The following is a 17,569-nucleotide window of genomic DNA, read 5'->3' as shown; positions in this document are numbered from 1 at the left end:
TCTCTTCTATACAGGAAAAAACAACAACACATTTCTCTCTTACTACTCTTCTATTTCTCTTCAATGGTATTTTTTGAAAAATAGTTTATATGTTCATTGACAATAATTCATCCTATTCACTCATCCAGTGTGTCTAGCCCAGCTTCCCTGTCACTGTGCATAGCGTCATTAATCTCCATAGTAGCCCAGGCTCAATTTTCACTGAGTCAATTTTTATTGGTTAATTTTCTTTCTGTCTCAATTATCTGTAATTTTGTCTCCTAACATCTCCTGACTCTAACCTGTACACCGTGTTTAATAAATATTTGTTTCATGCACAAATAAATTAGAACTTACCTTTTATTTTTCATTTGCAATGTATTTTTTTCCAGTAAACCAAATAATCTTTCTTAGACCTCCTTTATATCTCTGATCATATCCAGCATAGTAATGAGCTGCTCAAGCATATTATAACTGAGTAATTGATAAAATGGAGAACTCAAGAAAAGTACTGGAGACACATACTACAATTGAACTAAAAAAATGGTGATATGGAGGTATCAAGAGCTTCCAGATGCCAATGCACAGAGCACAAAAGAACTATGGGCCGAAAAAATATTTTTAAAAAGGAAAGAAAGAAACCTGTTATTAAGAATTAAGAGCATCTAGAGGTATTTTCCATTGAAGACTATGTAAACACTTTGACTTTTCTCTTATGACGGCAGTTTCTTGAGCTGAAGGCCTCTGGACATTTTCCCAAAAATCTGACAGGAAATGTCATTAAAGCATAACTTTAATTAAATAAGTCTTCTCTGATCCTTACGATCCTAGACATTCCACGAGCAGATGCAAGTAATATCTTCTTTCTTTAAATTCCTATAGTGTTTAGGTACATGTCTCTTTTTGGTATTTATAACTTTCAATATTATCTTTTGGTATTTATAACTTTCAAAATTATCTTTTCTAATTAGTCCTGATGACCCAAATTAAAATTCTCCCTTTCCCCGCTCCCCCAAGAGAACTGAACTGGGATTAAATCACCTAGCAACTTGTTTCCTGAATACTATACACAGGAGAATAAGACTGATTCTTTTTTCCTTGTTAGAAAAACAAATTCAACAAAAATGCTTAAACAGGCAAGTTTTAAAAAGGCTTTTCAAATAATCTATAGTGTTTATTATTCCTTTTAGTTTTAACACAATGTAATGACAAGTATTTTGTTCACGTTTTTCCAAAATAATGTACTGCTTCATACCATATTAATCAGTTCGTGTGAGATTAAATTTATCAGTCATATGAAACCAAAGTATAGATTTTTAAAAATTTTTAAATTTCAGAGAGAGGAAGGAAGAAGGAGAGAGAGAGAGAGACATGAATGATGAGAGTCATTGACTGGCTGCCTCTTGCATGCCCCTTACCAGGGATTGAGCCCGGGCATGTGCCCTGACTGGGAATCAATCCGCAACCTCCTGGTTCATAGGTTGATACTCAACCACTGAGCGACACTGGCTGGGCCAAAGTATAGATTTTTAGAAGTAATTTCTCAGAAGTTGGAGGACACCTTAACAAAATATCTTTAATATCTTGAAATACAAAGGGATGGTCTAGAAATGAATAAAGTGATGAAAAGATACTAATATAAAAAAAGATACAGCATATGGTTCAAAAATCTGAAAATGAAACAAAATTCAGGATAACTTTGATATATACTAGAGATTTTTTCAATTTACTCTTTTATTTCTTTGGTCTCACTGTATTAGCTTTTTAAAAAATTTTAATTATTGCTCTAAAATATTTATTTCCTATATTGTCTTCTTCAATGACTGAAGAAAAACTGAAAATTCTCATCAGAACTGAATATACGCTAAAGAGACATGAAAGTTTTGTTCATAAAAATAAATCTTTAGGAATTTCTTCTGTATAGTCTTTTATTTGTCCCAAGAGTAATCAAATGTTGTATAAATCAGCTCAAAACTGTCTCCATGTAAATGGAACAAATGATCAAAGCTATACATTCTCCTGACTGGCCGAGTACTTTGGTCTGATACTCAGAAAATATTACTCACCGCCACATGCATTGAAGTCTAGACTCCTCTAAAAATTACAAGCTATTTTCAGAGAGCGCAGGCAAAAACTTCTGGAGCAATTTTTCCACTTTTTAAAAAGCAAAGTACTGTCTTAAACAAGTTTATAATAATTCTCTTTTTTTTAAATCACACCTCATTATACTGACTACAAAAATTTGAGAACTTTTGTGGGACATTTTATACAGAACACCTGTTATTCTCCTTTTATTAACACTCATTTTTCCAACCTCACATGGTAATAAAACTAAAAATTATCCTTAAGTAAATTCTTATGCTTCAAGGCAATGATTTTTCCACTTACATCAACGATACTTTCAGTTTCACACTTTTGTACTGTTGCCGAGCTATGGGGATGACTTAAGAAAACATATAGGAAAAAAATCAGAATAATAATTTAAAAGGAAAGGAAGAAAGAAACCCTAATCGTAATCTGTTTACTAGTTTACTGTTTAAATTTGTCTAATCTGGGGCCCGTATGTCCTTTCTGGTTCCTATGTCACGCACACACACAAAAAAAAAGCATACCGAATTTTAATAAAGTATCAATTCTGAAGTGTTTCTAAATGCTATTTTTTCTCTTTTTTTGGAAATCAAACTTTGGTAATATACTGAAAGAAATTTACAAACCTCTGAATGTTCATCTCTCTCATCTATAAGTCTTTTTAGATGCAACACCATATTTTTCAAAAGTGGTTCTATTTCCTCCTGAGACATATCAGTCACTTCCATCCATTGCAAATCAAACACATTTTCCTGATTATGGGTTACCTTTAGAAAAACAACCAAAATACATAACTTTTAAAATGGCTAATACTTAAAATCTATTTCATTTTAGCAAAATATTAGCTCAAATATTATGTCCCATATAATAAAAATATAAAAAGCAAATATGATGTTTAAAAAAGCATTTTAAAGTAATGATGAAAAAGCTACTACTAAAAATTATTTTTAAAAACATTTTTTAAATATAAATTTTTAAATAAATTTCTATTTCTTTTCCAATTAAAAAAATAAGATATTTCATTCAGCCCTAACCGGTTTGGCTCAGTGGATAGAGCATCAGTCTGCAGACTGAAGGGTCCCAGGTTCGATTCCGGTCAAGGGCATATACCTTGGTTGCGGGCATTTCCCCAGTAGGGGGTGTGCAGGAGGCAGCTGATAGATGTTTCTCTCTCATCGATGTTTCTAACTCTCTATCCCTCTACCTTCTCTTTAAAAAATCAATAAAAATATTTTTTAAAAAAGATATTTCATTCAAAGCATTCTTAAAGGAAGGTAATATTGATGTCTGACAACTGCTTTAACAAAATCAATTTAACTTTTTATTAGATAATACTAAATGTACTGTACTTTAATCTAAAAGTAAAAGTTTTTTAATCATATAGGATATATGTTCTTGTATTTTTATACTTGAAAAGTTAATTCATTATAGATTCTGAAGATGACACCATTACAGAACCTAAGGAGAAAAGGACTCCCAGTATAAAGATTTTAAAAAAACTGAAAGTTATATAAGTAAAATACTTAGTTCTTGCTTTTCTATTCTCACCATGATTCTGATATTTTGCTTTAGCTTTCGCAATAAGCAGCAAAAATAACATTTTCAAGAATGGTGGCAAATTTAGTGACTTGCAACAATTAGCATTTATCCAAAATAAGATAGAAGCCACAGAGCTAGCATAAACAAACAAATACATATAAGGGGAAACTACCAATAAAACTATACTTTATAGAGTTTTACTATGCATGCTGTTGATAATAATATTACTGACAAGAAAGCTGGGATCTCTGAATGTTAAATAAGAGAAAAGATGACATATGGGAACACAAAGTTATTTAAATACATAATATTTTAAACACTACCAATTTTCACTATTTAAAAATTCTCTCCTTTCCCTTAATTCTCTTTCTAACCAGCATGCAAAATTTAGCATGCTCTAATTCTAAAAAGTCTTGTAAAGTATACATGATTAAAGGACCAGTTCTAGATAAATGCAGAAACAGCAGCTTTTAAAAACATTAATATGTAACTTCAATTACTTGACATTGCATAATATGTACTAGACAATATGTACTAGATTTAAGTTTTTATAAAGATATTACAAATCACCGTTTATAATTCAAATATCTTCAATAAAAATTATGCTGTGTCCATTCATCCAAAGAAAAATCACTGAATGACAAAATACTAGTTATCATCTTACCTTACTTCAGTTTTGAATTACATGCAATGATCCACTTTCTGCTGCTTCCATTTACTATACTATTTATTCTGTGCTACATAAAAAAGACATATACTTCATTCCTCAAATAACATTTTTGTCTATGTCTCTCTGTATAAACACAATAGTACATTTATGATTAGCACTATACCACATATAAGATGACTGATTCATTTAAGAAACTGTCTCTAAAGAGAAGATGGCAATTTGTCTAAAAGCAGGGTTCATCTATATTTGACCTGGATTTGCTCTTGCTTATCCTATGATTTTGGGAGATACATGAACACACCAGAGCTTCATAAAAACTGTACACAGGTTATTACCTCTTGAATATGTGCTGCAACTGCTGCTTTTGTATCAAAATCTAAACCTTGAATTCTTTCAATAAATTCTTCTTTCTTCTGACACTAAAAGAAATGAATAAAATGATCATTTATACTTTATAGGGTATAGTACTTAATATGTTGTAAATAACTGAAAACTCATCAGGGTAAAACTCTTGGCTATGTTTTGAACAGTACAATGAGGGTTTTGTTTTGTTTTGCATTTAAATGGTCTCTTTAATATGCTTACCTAATAAAAAGATAACAATTTAGAAGTATTTATTTAAAAGGCAAGGCACTGAAAATCCATACTATTTTTATGCCTCAAAGTTCTAAAGTGGGAAACCATTACACAACCCATCTGAGGTCAGTACAATATTATTATACTAACTTTACAAACAGAGAAGTAAAGAATCAAGAACTTGTTTCAGGGAGGGTAAGTTACTTGCCAAAAAACACAGTGAGTCAGTGGCAGAATTCGGAATACAGCCAAAATGCTCAGTCAGTCTTTGGCTATCATCAAACAACACAGCCTTTCTTCTTGGGAAAAAAATTGTAAGCAATTTTTACCTCAAGCTTACAATTCATTCTCACATCTTTAGCCTATCAATCTAAGAAACCTACTTTTGTATACCAGTTCAACATTTATAAGGTAATGCAATAAATATTTGACTTATTTATAACTAAGTGACTAGGGGCAAAATTTAAGAATGTATATACAAGTACACAAGTGTCAAGTGGAATAAAGGCAGCATTTGTGTAACATTTTAAAGACATTATATAAATTAAAGATATTAAAATGCAAACTTAAACTTTTTCTTTCTAAACAGTATTAAATAGCAGTTTAACATGCATCTTAATCTCTGCCTCCCCTCTACATCTCATACTGCACTACAACTGCCAGCGTAACTGTATTCCTCCAGCTACCAAATGAGAAGTGCATACAAAATAACCAGCACTGCCTTGTCTAGCCCAGTGGCATCTCCTGGGCCAATTACTGAACACTAGTGAAGACTATATACTCACAAAAAGAAAATCAACTCTTTGATCATTAAGAAACTTAGCAAAATTCTGATTCATATTTATATATTTATTATATCAAATCATAATATCCTATTTCTATTGCCATACAATTTAACTTAAACACATTTCCATAATGCAGAAAGTTCTATTATTGTGTAAAAACAAAATTATTAGGATGACATATAATATTTAAAATTAAATGATCAGGAACATGCAATTCCTAGCTGTGACTAGAGAAGGAAGCCAAAATTTGGGATATAAAACAAAAATTTGTTTAAAAACAAGAAGTTTTATGTATAAGTAATATTTGACAGGCCTAGTAAGAACAATTAAGAATGACTTTGGACAGTACATTTGCAGCATATATAAAATAAAATTTCAATTTAATGCTTTTGAAAATGTTAACTTATACATAGTTTCTGAGCTAATGAGCATATAAAATAGTGAGAGACTATAACTCACTAAAGGGACAGTCCCCCAATTCAACTGTCATATCTGTCTGCCTTCAATTTTTTTTTCTTAATGAGAGAGAATCTTGGATCGGCTGCCTCCTGCATGCCCCCTACTGGGAATGGAGCCCGCAACTCAGGCATGTGTCCTGACTGGGAATCTAACCTGGACCTCCTGGTTCATAGGTCGAAGCTCTACCACTGAGCCACGCCGGCCCTGCTGTCTGCCTTCAATTTAAACTAAACAGAAACTCTTTCCTTTCCTAAGCCCTAAAGCCGCTGTTTCTTTATTTACACTACCTTTAGGAGCTCAGCCCTTAACACAGTCATAACACAAATCAGTGAGATTCTTCCTTTACACTTAAAATATCCACAAAGTCTTATGAATGCTGAAAATGCTTTATCAATAGGTTAGGCTTTCTTAAAGAATATAGAATGAATGTCATAGGATTTTGAAGGGCAGAAAAGAGAAAGATTATCAAGATGGAAAAGAGAATGAGAGAAGATTCAAACTCTGAAGTTAAATAATCAGACCAAATGTTTTATATCAGTGCTGTCCACACAGAAATCACTAGCTACACATGGCTACTAAGTATGGATGGACCTAGAGAAGAGACGGGAAAATTTTTTTTTTGCCAAGGGCCATGTGGACATTTATAACATCATTCGTGGGTCATACAAAATTATCAACTTGAAAACTAGCCTGCTATATTTGGTCAAACATTTAATTAACTCACCCCCAATGCCTTGGCAGGGCTAGACCAAATTATTTCTCAGACTTATAGGGCCCTTGGGCCAGATGTTCCCCACCCCTGACCTAGAGGGTATTATGCTAAGTGAAATAAGTCAGACAGAGAAAGACAAATACCAAATAACTTCACTTATATTTGGAATCTAAAGAACATATAAACAAACAAATAAAACAGAAACAGACTCATAGAAACAGAAAATAGACTGATGGTTGCCAGAGGAAATGAGGGTTGTAGGACTGGGTGAAAAAGGTAAAAGGATTGAGAACAACAGATATGTAGTTACAAAGTAGTATAAAGTACAGCATAGGGAATATAGTCAATAACATTGTAATAACTATGTATGGTGCCAGGTGGATATTGGAAATACCAGGGGGAATATGTTGTAAAGTATATTATTGTCTAACCACAATGCTGTAAAAAATACAAAATTAAAAAATAACAATATTGAATGTAAACTTATAATTAAAAAACTTTTAAAAATTAATGAAAGAAAATAATACCCTCTATTTTCTAGCTTACTTTACAATATCATACTGATGCGTATTTATAATTATTCTTTTACACAACTTTCCCATTTTGTGCCTTCTCTTATGCCTTAATCTCCTCAACTATTCTTCCTCCCTATTCCAATGACTATTTGAGATAATATCTACCTTACAAAACCCTTCCCAGATTATGTGAATCTAAAGTACAGGAAATCATAACCAGCTGATATATTAATAGGAAAAATTAAGAATACTTAGCATTGCTAGAAAATCCCATTTTAATTGCATGTACATATTGAAAATGTACATATCTAATATGATAATTGGTGATTTCTAGCATGGCTTCATTAAGTAGTATTTTTGTTTGTTTATTAAATATATTTTTATAGATTTCAGAGAGGAAGGAGAGGGAGAGAGAGATAGAAACATCAATGATGAGAGAGAATCATTGATTGGCTGCCTCCTGCATGCCCTCTACTGGGGATGGGGACCAAAACCCAGGCATGTGCCCTTGACCAGAATCGAACCTAGGACACTTCAGTTCACAGGCCGACATTCTATCCACCGAGCCAAACCAGCTAGGGCGATTAAGTAGTTTTTAAAAAACAGGCCCATTACATAGTTCTGCTTTACTTTAGTAATAAAGGAAAATGACATGAACATCAAATGTAAAAAAAGTCTTGGTAAATTTTTTTAGGAAACACTCAACGGGTTTAGTAACCTATGAAATGCTTTATTTATCTTAGTAAGAAGGAGGACCACTATTTCCATGGCATTCTTTTCGTTTTCCAGTATCTGGGATACTATCTTGTGAACTATAGAAAATAGTAAAGGAGGGGGAAGCAGCTTAGATTTTTATAATATTCTTTTCTTGCCTTTACAGATGGTGATAATGATGGCTTCTTTAATATTTTAGGCTTTCCCTAAACTGTCCATTTTAAAAGTCCTTGGTTTTGCTCCATTGCTACTATCACTTTTAGTAACCAGCAATAACAACTAAATGGTAGCCAGAAGTAATAACCAAATGTATGGTGTCACTATGTTGTCCAAATTTATATAATATTCACCAATAGAGTTATTTTTAAAAGCAAATACAGTACACAGCCGGAACCGGTTTGGCTCAGTGGATAGAGCGTCGGCCTGCGGACTGAAAGGTCCCGGGTTCGATTCCGGTCAAGGGCATGTACCTGGGTTGCGGGCACATCCCCAGTAGGAGATGTGCAGGAGGCAGCTGATCGATGTTTCTCTCTCATCGATGTTTCTAACTCTCTATCTCTCTCCCTTCCTCTCTGTAAAAAATCAATAAAATATATTTAAAAAAAAAAAAAAAATACAGTACACAAAGGCTGTATGTAAATAATTTAGAGCTGTTTCTAACTCAGAATCTGATGACCAAATTAGAACAGCAATGACTACAAACAGTATATTTCATTTAATATGAAATCAATTATGAAGTAAACACCTGTACATTATACAGCATGAAACTTTAATAACATACATTGTATATACAGCTCCCAAGCAGTCAGCTCTAAAAGCCAACACTCTTTTGGGTGTATTATTTCTAACATACGTGTGTAAAACATTATTAGTGGCCACATTATTGGTTTACCAACACTTCATTCGATAAAGAACTGAGATAGTTTACATTTACATTGTGCCCTGGCCAGGTAGCTCAGTTGGTTAGAGCATCGTCCTGATACACCAAAGGTTGTGGGTTCAATCTCTGGTCAGGGTACATACAAGAATCAACCAATGACTGTATGAATAAGTAAAACAACAAACTGATGTTTCTCTCTGTTTCTCTCAGGGTTTGTCTCTCTTCCTGTCTCTAAAATCAATAAATTTAATGAAAAATTTAAAGTAGCATTGTGATAATCCATCCAAATATTGGCTGATTAAAGGAAACATCAGACTGAAGTTGAATCTCAACTCTCTGGCCTACTAACAATATGACCTAAATCTAGAGCGACCACTTTTGTCTGGGGCAATCCCCATTTATACAAGCAGTGCCACTGTAATTGTTAATAGTACCCTTTTTTCTCTCTCATAAGTGTTTTGGATAACTTAAATATCATCCTACATAAACTCCAATTCCCTTATCTGAAAAAGAGATATTATAAGAAAACCTATATAAGTAATAGCTGCTATTATTATTATTAGTCATTGATTAAACGGGCAATATAACAATAACCCAGACTCCTAAAACATTTTTCATAATTTCTGTCTCTTTTATATTGCCATTCTCACTTTTCTTCAGTAGCACACACACATGCATGCATTAATCATAAGGATGTTTTGAGGGGTTTTTAAAGGTATCTTTAAGGAAACTTGAAAAACTTGGGGCCCTTAGAAGCCTCAGAATAAAGAATAATTAAAGATTTTTGATCATATGACTATCTGGTAATATAACTAAAATTTGAAATAAAATAAGAGAATAACTTTTTCTTCAAAATCTAAAATCTCTAACACAGACTTTGAAAACCAATGGCCCATCCTGAAGTCTTTCAGAAACTAGAGCCTAAAAAAGCATAAAGAAGTTACCAAAATGAAATATGAAGAAATTTCAAACTTACCTGAACTGCACAACCCAGTAAAAGTAAAAGCAACTTTTTAACTTCTTCTGTGCCTTGTTCTAAAATAAAAACAATAACTGAGTATAACGTTTTACATTAGTTCAATTCTCTTTCTTATATCGATAGAAGCACGTCTATAGGTAATATTCACAACTTGACTAAAAGATTAAGAATGTAAGTACAATGAAAAATTTTAAAAAAACAGCTGTGTGTGCACAATGTGGTAATAGCAGGAGAAATGGACAAGGATCTCAATTTTGAGGAGCTACAGTATAGATAAAATAGGCTTCAAAGTTCTGTGCAATAAAGTACGCTAACTATAAATCCACTACTTTTCCATAAATGATTATACTACACCAGGATACTAAATTAAGAATGGTTGATATAGGGACATACTCCAAGATCAGCCAAAATGGTTCCCAACATATCAGGCTTCTTTTAGGCCAGTGGTTCTCAACCTTCCTAATGCCACGACCCTTTAATACGCCGGCTACTCATATGTGGGCGTATCTGCATGTGGGTGGACCCGCCTGGAGACAAATAGAGGAGCGGTGACTCAGTTCCTAAGACCATCGAAAATATGTGTTTTCCGATGGTCTTAGGCGACCCCTGTGAAAGGGTCGTTCAACCCCCAAAGGGGTCGCGACCCACAGGTTGAGAACCACTGTGTTTAGGCCTATTATTGTTTTATTTCTAAAATATCTTGTATGAGTCATCTACGAGTAAAATTTAAATGGCTTTACACTGTGTAGGTTCATGAGGATCAAAACCTTGTCAGTTACAGGGAAACTGGTAAAAATAATGTATATAATGAGCTGGACAAAATTAATGGTCTGTAACAGAACTGAAGAACGTTTGCTATCCAATTCAACTGGGGTTTGCTTAAAACATTCAGCAGACAAAAAAAAAAAAGTCAATTCTTTGGACCAGAATTTCACCATCAGGCCAATCTGGTTTTTGATAAAGTACAATCTTCTTTTCAAACATTTCCTCCTACTCTCCATGAAACAGCCTACTTTCTTAGCTACATTAATCACCCTTCCCCCAATATAAATACGTACAAACTGCCTTAACTTCTGTTACTCTGCCCTCCTTCCCTTCCCTCTTGTCCCTCTACTTATTACTCCCAATCCTAGGCACAGCTGTACGTAACACCTCTGTGTAGTCTTCTCTGACCTAACATCAATGGTCCCAAGCCTCGCTAATCTGCCAACTTGAATAAGTAATAGCTCCATATTTTATGTCTTAACATTTTTACATATCTCTATTTTGTACCAATTCTTACATGATTTCCCAGTAATCTATATCACTCGGCAAAACACAAGGTCCTGAAGAGCATAGACCATTTTCTTTATATTGTTGGTCCCTACTTGATAGGCAATTACTAAATACATGTGGAAATAAAAATAATTCCATTCTACATATAAAATATTTTTTCATTTTTTATTTGTATAGCCAAATATCCCAGAATATCACCCCCCATCTAACTGGTAGTTTCTTCAATAAAAACAGCTATGTGATTTTAGTTTTTATTTTGGTGGAGGTACGATTTGGAGAAAATAACTTTATTTGCGTTACATGCAGCCTGTTAGAAGTCCATTGTTGAAATGGTTATGTAGTTGCTAATTTCAATTATTCAAAAATTAAAACTCTAAATGTCACATTTAAAATCTAGTAAAGTATAGGAACTTTTGAAAAAAATAATTTAAATGATCTAAGAAACTGGTTCTCATCTTTCCATTCAGAAGTAATTTATATTTATAAATTACAGCATATCAATCAATATAAACCTTAGACTCAAACAACTGTGGCAATGGTACATAGTAGATATATAAAAAGAAACCTACAAATTATGTCAAAACACTTCTAAGGTTATGTTCCTTGAGGCCTACAGCTACATTATCTTCTATCCTTGTTTATGAGACACTAAAACTTATCACAGAAAACTATCAATTTGGTATAGTAGAAAAAAAAATCAGACTTAGTGAAAATTTATGTCTGATCCCATCCACAACTTGCAAATATTCTGAGTTTATTTTCTCTATATAAAATGGGTAAGCATTCTAGTATTACAAAAGGCAAAGACTTTATTATCACACTATGCTAAAGTTAACACTTACCACAAAAGGGGGTTTTGCCAATAATTAAGATATTTGGCAATGACATCATGATCAACTGCTGCAAAGTCTCCTATAAAAAGATATCCAAAGGTTGTTACATAGGAAATGCTGACTAGGTAATTACTCAACAAGCTATAACTTATGATTTGTACACTTCTCAGCATGTGTGCTATACTGCAATTAAAAGGCTTTTAAAAATATAAGTAAATGTGAAAAAAATTAAAAAATGTGAAAAAAATATATGTAAGGTTTTAAATCTTTTGTAACTTTAAGTTAATGAATTAAATAACTAAATTATAATATCAGGTAGATTTCAGTTATTAAAATATGTCAAGCACCCACAAAATAAGTGTCAAGTTGAACTGGTCTAATATTTATTTGGAAATCTGAGTTTTGAGTGTTATTATATTATTAAACAGTATTTCTCAATAAAAGATTAAGTATATGTACTCATTTGGGTTTTCTGTTACTTCTCTGAGGGAACTAAAAATATCAACCTGAGCCTGGCTGGTGTGGCTCAGTGGTTGAGTGTCCACCCAGGAACCAAGAGGTTGCTGGTTCGATTCCCAGTCATGGCACATGCTGGGTTGCGGGCTCAATCACCAGTGCATTGTAGGAAGGGTGGGAAGTAAAACAAAAGTATCAAGTTTTAAAAATGATGAACCTTATTACATATTGGAGTTAATATGGAAAAATTTACCTTTTACTTTATTTCCAAGTGTTAGTTTTATGTCTCAAAGTACTAATATTAGATAAAGCAGCTAAAAATTATACAGATTTTAAAAACCCAAATTTTTCTAAAACCTCCATTTCTAGTGGCCCTTCAGAGGATTCTATCTATATTTTTATAAAAAATTCCTGTCTCTCTAGTCCAATCTTATAAGTAACATTTAAAAATATACAAGGCATGAGACTAGAGGCTAAAACAGATTGCTACTGTTAAAGCTCTATTATATCATCCTCAGACATTCCAGACTTTTCCTAGCTCTAAAGATATTAAGGTGCTAAGAAATGGAAAAATAATACATCAATGAACTCAAGATAAATAGGACTTTGTTAAATAGGAGGACCAAGATAATTGACAGTTTAAGGATAATATGTATGTGAACTAATGAAGGTACTGTGATTTGTTACTAAAGTGATAAGAAACCTATAAAAATGGATGGAGAAAGAAATAATTTTATCGATACAACTGAAAGAAAATGATGTTTGAGAAAATCAGGACAGTCACTCATTCACAAATATTTATTGTGTATTTATTATCTGCCAGGCATTGTTTTAGAAACTGAAATTTAACAATGAACAAACAAAAATGTTAGGGGTAGACAGAAAATAAGTAAATGTTTTTGGTGATAAATTCTAAGGACAAAGCAGGGAATTGAAGAGGAGTATTGGTGTAAGTGGAGATGAGAAGGTGGCAATTTCTTAGAGGCATGCAAATATTCAAATATAAATAATTTGAGAGTTTACAGGACCATTAAAAAGCAACACTTGGCAAAGGTTTGGGCTCATTACCCTTTCATGAATCACACACTGAGCAAAATGGTTCTCTGAGATTCTTAAAATCTATTTTAAAAATCCAAACATAATTACATTTATCAAGCTATTTGTATTTCTTCCTCTTATCTTTGTTACTAGTGAAAAGAATTAAAACTATTTTACCATAGTTCAGTAGGCTACAGAAAAAAAAAATTAAATGAATGACATTAAAAGTAAAGAACATGGAACCAACGTGTCAAAAATATGATGGAATATAAAGCATTTGTTGTATAAACTGAGGGTCTTTTTCCTCAGCTACTGAATGGTAAACTCCAAATGTTGCTTAGTAAATAGAGATTAAAGAAAAACCTTAAACAGTAGTACCTGCTTTCTCTGGCAACTACATTAATGGTACTAGACCTGATTTCTGTTTTTAGTATTAATGCAAAAACTTCCTAATAAATTTAAATTTTCTAATTGTAAAGTGTTCTTTTCAAACCTCAAAAAATTCAGATTGCCCAGCCGGTGTGGCTCAGATTTCAAGATGAGATGCTAGACTACCAATGCCATGCTAAAGCGATGTTTTGAAACCAGCTCTGCTTTGTTTTCTTGTCTTTTTAAGGATTTTATTTTATGATTATTTTTTAATCCTCACCGGAAGATATGTTTTCATTGATTTTAGAGAGAGAGGAAAGGAGAAGAGAGAAAAATTGGTTGCTCTCCATAAGCACAAACCCACAACCTGGGTATGCTCCCTGAACGGGAATCGAACCTGCAACCCTTTGGTGCACTGGACGATGATCTAACCAACTGAACCACACCAGCCAGCTGAAACCAGTTTTAAGATCCTTAGCCCAACACCTACCTCAGGCTTAAGAGGATTTCTTTGGGAAAAGTTACTGGAGACCCTTGGCTTTTCCCTCTCGCCCCCCTCCCACCATGGGAGAGAGAAGAGAGGTGTTTCCCTTTCACTGCATGCCTACTAAGAGGGTATTTAAAAGAACCGCTTTCAGAACTGGCATTTATTCCTTGAAGCTGGGAGAGACCCATTCCTGCGGAAAGTAGAAAGGCAAAACTGCAGCGGGAGATATCTGAATAATGTCTGCCAATTCTGAGCAAATCTTGATTTCTATCAATGATAGGGCGGAGACATAAGTCCCACAATTAGATGCGACAGGAGTGTAGGATCTGGACCTGCGGTCATTTTAAAAGGGATCCCATCCACGTAGTCTCCTTGCTTTGGGCTAGTCTCTCTCAGCTGGAAGAGGCTGAAGGTGAGGTATTCAAAGCAGAGGCTGGGGTGGTAGTGTGAGTATAGGCACGGTCTATCAAGGGAGCAGCCATCAGGAATTCCTGGTAGGGAAAAGCTGAGTTACCCCCCCGCCTCCCTGCACTCCTACCCAAGGATCCTACAAAAGATCTATTCAGCCTTGAATACCAATTCCAGAGAGGCCAAACTAGAATACAAAAGTTCCTGCCAACTTTCATCTAGAAAGGGAAACGAAGGTGAACAGTTAGTCGGTGGTATGTGAGCAAGTTAAATAGCCCTCTCCTGCAGTGAATAAAGAAAAATTGAATTTACTTAAGGAAAAGGGGATGGAGGATGGGGATATCCAAAGGGAAGGAGACACAGCACTGAACCAAAGGGTATTGGGCCCACGATGGCAGCAAAAATATACTTAGGGCCGTAAAACAAGGAAGGGTATAAAAGAAGCAACAGGAAAGCCTAGGCTGGGCTGCTTTGGCTCACTGAGAAGTCAGAGAAAAGGGGGCGTTGGAGACAGGTTCAGGGGTTACCTGGGACGAGCTGCCACTGCCCATGGCTTCCCTGGTTGCAGGTTAGGGGATACATGGCTGTGGAGGCAGAGGAGAGGGAAGGGAATGGCAGAGGTATGCTCCTTGGAGGGAGAGCGTGCACTCGGTCCTTGGTCCTGAGGGTATTTATCTCTCGCAAGTGGAAATCTTAGGGGAGGTCTCAAGGATCTTAATAAAATATTGATCAGCTTTATAGGTGTGCCCTTTCAGGGTCATGGTCTCCACTGATTTAGTGCCAGGGCAGGGGGTCATTAGTCAATGTAGCTGGTCCTGAGGCAGCCAGGTTGTCCGGTTTTGCTGCTTTTCTGGCCTGGAACTGAAATACAACTGAGGCTTAGATGTTATCTTTAGGGAAGAAAAGGTCAGGGGGGCTCAACCACATGACTAGCGATATGCTAGGGGGGATAGGTTACCCTGTGGGTGAGGTTCTTGTTTTCCCAGTTTTGCCTCTTGCTCTGCTCATGTCTGTCAGAAGGCAAGGGGACGAATCAGCCCTGCCTCCTCCCCTCAGTAGCCTCACCAGCAGCAAACTGGGGGAGGAAAGAAGCTTTCATGTTAAATGTACGTCTGAGTTTTGAATATCAAATATTTTACCTCAAATATTTTTTCTTAGGGGTATATACGATATACAAATTTTATATTTTTAATTGCTTTAGAAAGACTCTTGGGGGGGAGGGGGGGATTTTTCCAAAAGATAGGTAATTTAACCGGTGACAAGACCTGCATTAATTTAAACTTTGTTAACTTGAAATCTGTCATATTAAAGCAGACCATGTGAGAATAAAAAATAATTTTAGTAAGTCTATTAATTGTGTCAATAAGATGATTGATCTATTTCTGAAGATACAACACAAGTGCCTTTGAAACATTTTACCTAAGAATATGAAACCTGGAGGCAAGTAGAGATGGTTTGGTAAACTGGTTCTAAAGAAAGGGCATAGGAGAGTGGTACAAGGAGAATTTCAACTATCAGTGATATTTTATGATTTAAATATCTGAAACAATAGTGACAAAATGTTATAAAATTCGATCACTTCTAGTCCTAAATTAGTCCACCGGTATTCAAACTTAGATAAAAAAAAGAAAAAGGTATAACTGGTCATCCAGCAAATGTTAATGAAATACATACAAACATGTCTAAAAAAAGAGTGAAAGTCAAGAAAAAGCAAATTGGCCCTGGCCGGGTAGCTAAATAGTTAGAGTGTCATCCTGATACACCAAGGTTGCGGATTTGATTTCCAGTCCAGGGCACATACAGAATCAACCAATAAATGCATAAATAAGTGGAACCACAACTCACTGTTTCTCTCTCTCTCTCTCTCTCTCTCTCTCTCTCTCTCTCTCTCAATAAATAAGTAAATAAAAAAGAAAAGAAAAAGAAAATCGTTATTAATATCATCTTGGCACTATTAACATCTGGGCTTAAAAACATTTATAAAAAATTTAGCATAGACTTTTATTTCTGGCAACAAGGAGTACTAGGTATTAGAAAGGAATCTAAAAATGCTGAATGGTTAAAAAAATGTTTAAATATATGACTAAGTTCAAAACAAGGTAAAAAGATAATTTCTCAGTTAAAAGATAAAACAGAAAAAATTAAGTCCTGTCTCAGGAAGCAAGGAAAAAGCTGTTTTTCTTAGCCTTTGGCAGCTATTGAGGAGGGTTGTTTCCCTAAGGATTTGGAATAACATAGTACCAGTTAAAAAGATATATGTAAACACTTAAGTACATCATTATACAAAGATGCAGAAAAAGAGATCCAGAAGTATATATATTCAGGCACTATAGTGGTAATCTCTATAAGGCACTGGAACTGTTCATAATTTACATTTTTTCTAGTTTTCTATAGTAAACAACTATTGATTCTAAAATAATATAAAGCTGCTTAAAATAAATTAAAAGTAGTTCTGGGTTGGTTGTAAGAAAAGCAACAAATCTTCTCTGAAGCAAGGAATACTTGGCCCAGACACAAAAGTATTCCCATAGATAAATTTCCTCCCAAAATGATCTCACAATTAAAACACACACACCCCATTACCACCACTGCTACCACCAACCATGAGAAATAGCAAACAGAAAACACAAGGCAGATTCAGATCCCTACAGATCTGATTTCAGATTTTGGAATTATCAGACATAAAATCTAAAATAGAAAATTTTAAATTTTTAAAAAAGTAAATGAAGAAATTAAAGAATAATTAATAAACAAAATGAAGGAAAAAAACATGAAAAAAGATCACACAGAGCTTCTAGAAAGGAAAG

The 17,569-nt window shown here is 34.2% G+C and overlaps 1 protein-coding gene across 7 annotated transcripts in view; it reads right to left on the bottom strand.

Moving 5' to 3' along the window:
- The window catches only part of CCDC88A (coiled-coil domain containing 88A), a 109,683-nt gene that overhangs the window by 63,589 nt on the left and 28,525 nt on the right, over window positions 1-17,569 (bottom strand). For all 7 annotated transcript variants that reach the window (XM_036334526.1, XM_036334524.1, XM_036334523.1 and 4 more), the window contains exons 4-7: window positions 12,014-12,083; window positions 9,894-9,952; window positions 4,612-4,695; window positions 2,694-2,834 (exon numbers count right to left, since the gene is read on the bottom strand). In XM_036334526.1, coding sequence (XP_036190419.1) covers window positions 2,694-2,834; window positions 4,612-4,695; window positions 9,894-9,952; window positions 12,014-12,083 — 354 coding nt within the window. The remainder of the gene's footprint in view (window positions 1-2,693; window positions 2,835-4,611; window positions 4,696-9,893; window positions 9,953-12,013; window positions 12,084-17,569) is intronic.

Source organism: Myotis myotis, unplaced genomic scaffold (genome assembly GCF_014108235.1).
Source record: "Myotis myotis isolate mMyoMyo1 unplaced genomic scaffold, mMyoMyo1.p scaffold_m19_p_14, whole genome shotgun sequence".
Taxonomy (NCBI): Eukaryota; Metazoa; Chordata; class Mammalia; order Chiroptera; family Vespertilionidae; genus Myotis; species Myotis myotis.
Note: the sequence above shows the minus strand (reverse complement) of the source record. Positions and strands in the feature narration are given on the sequence as shown.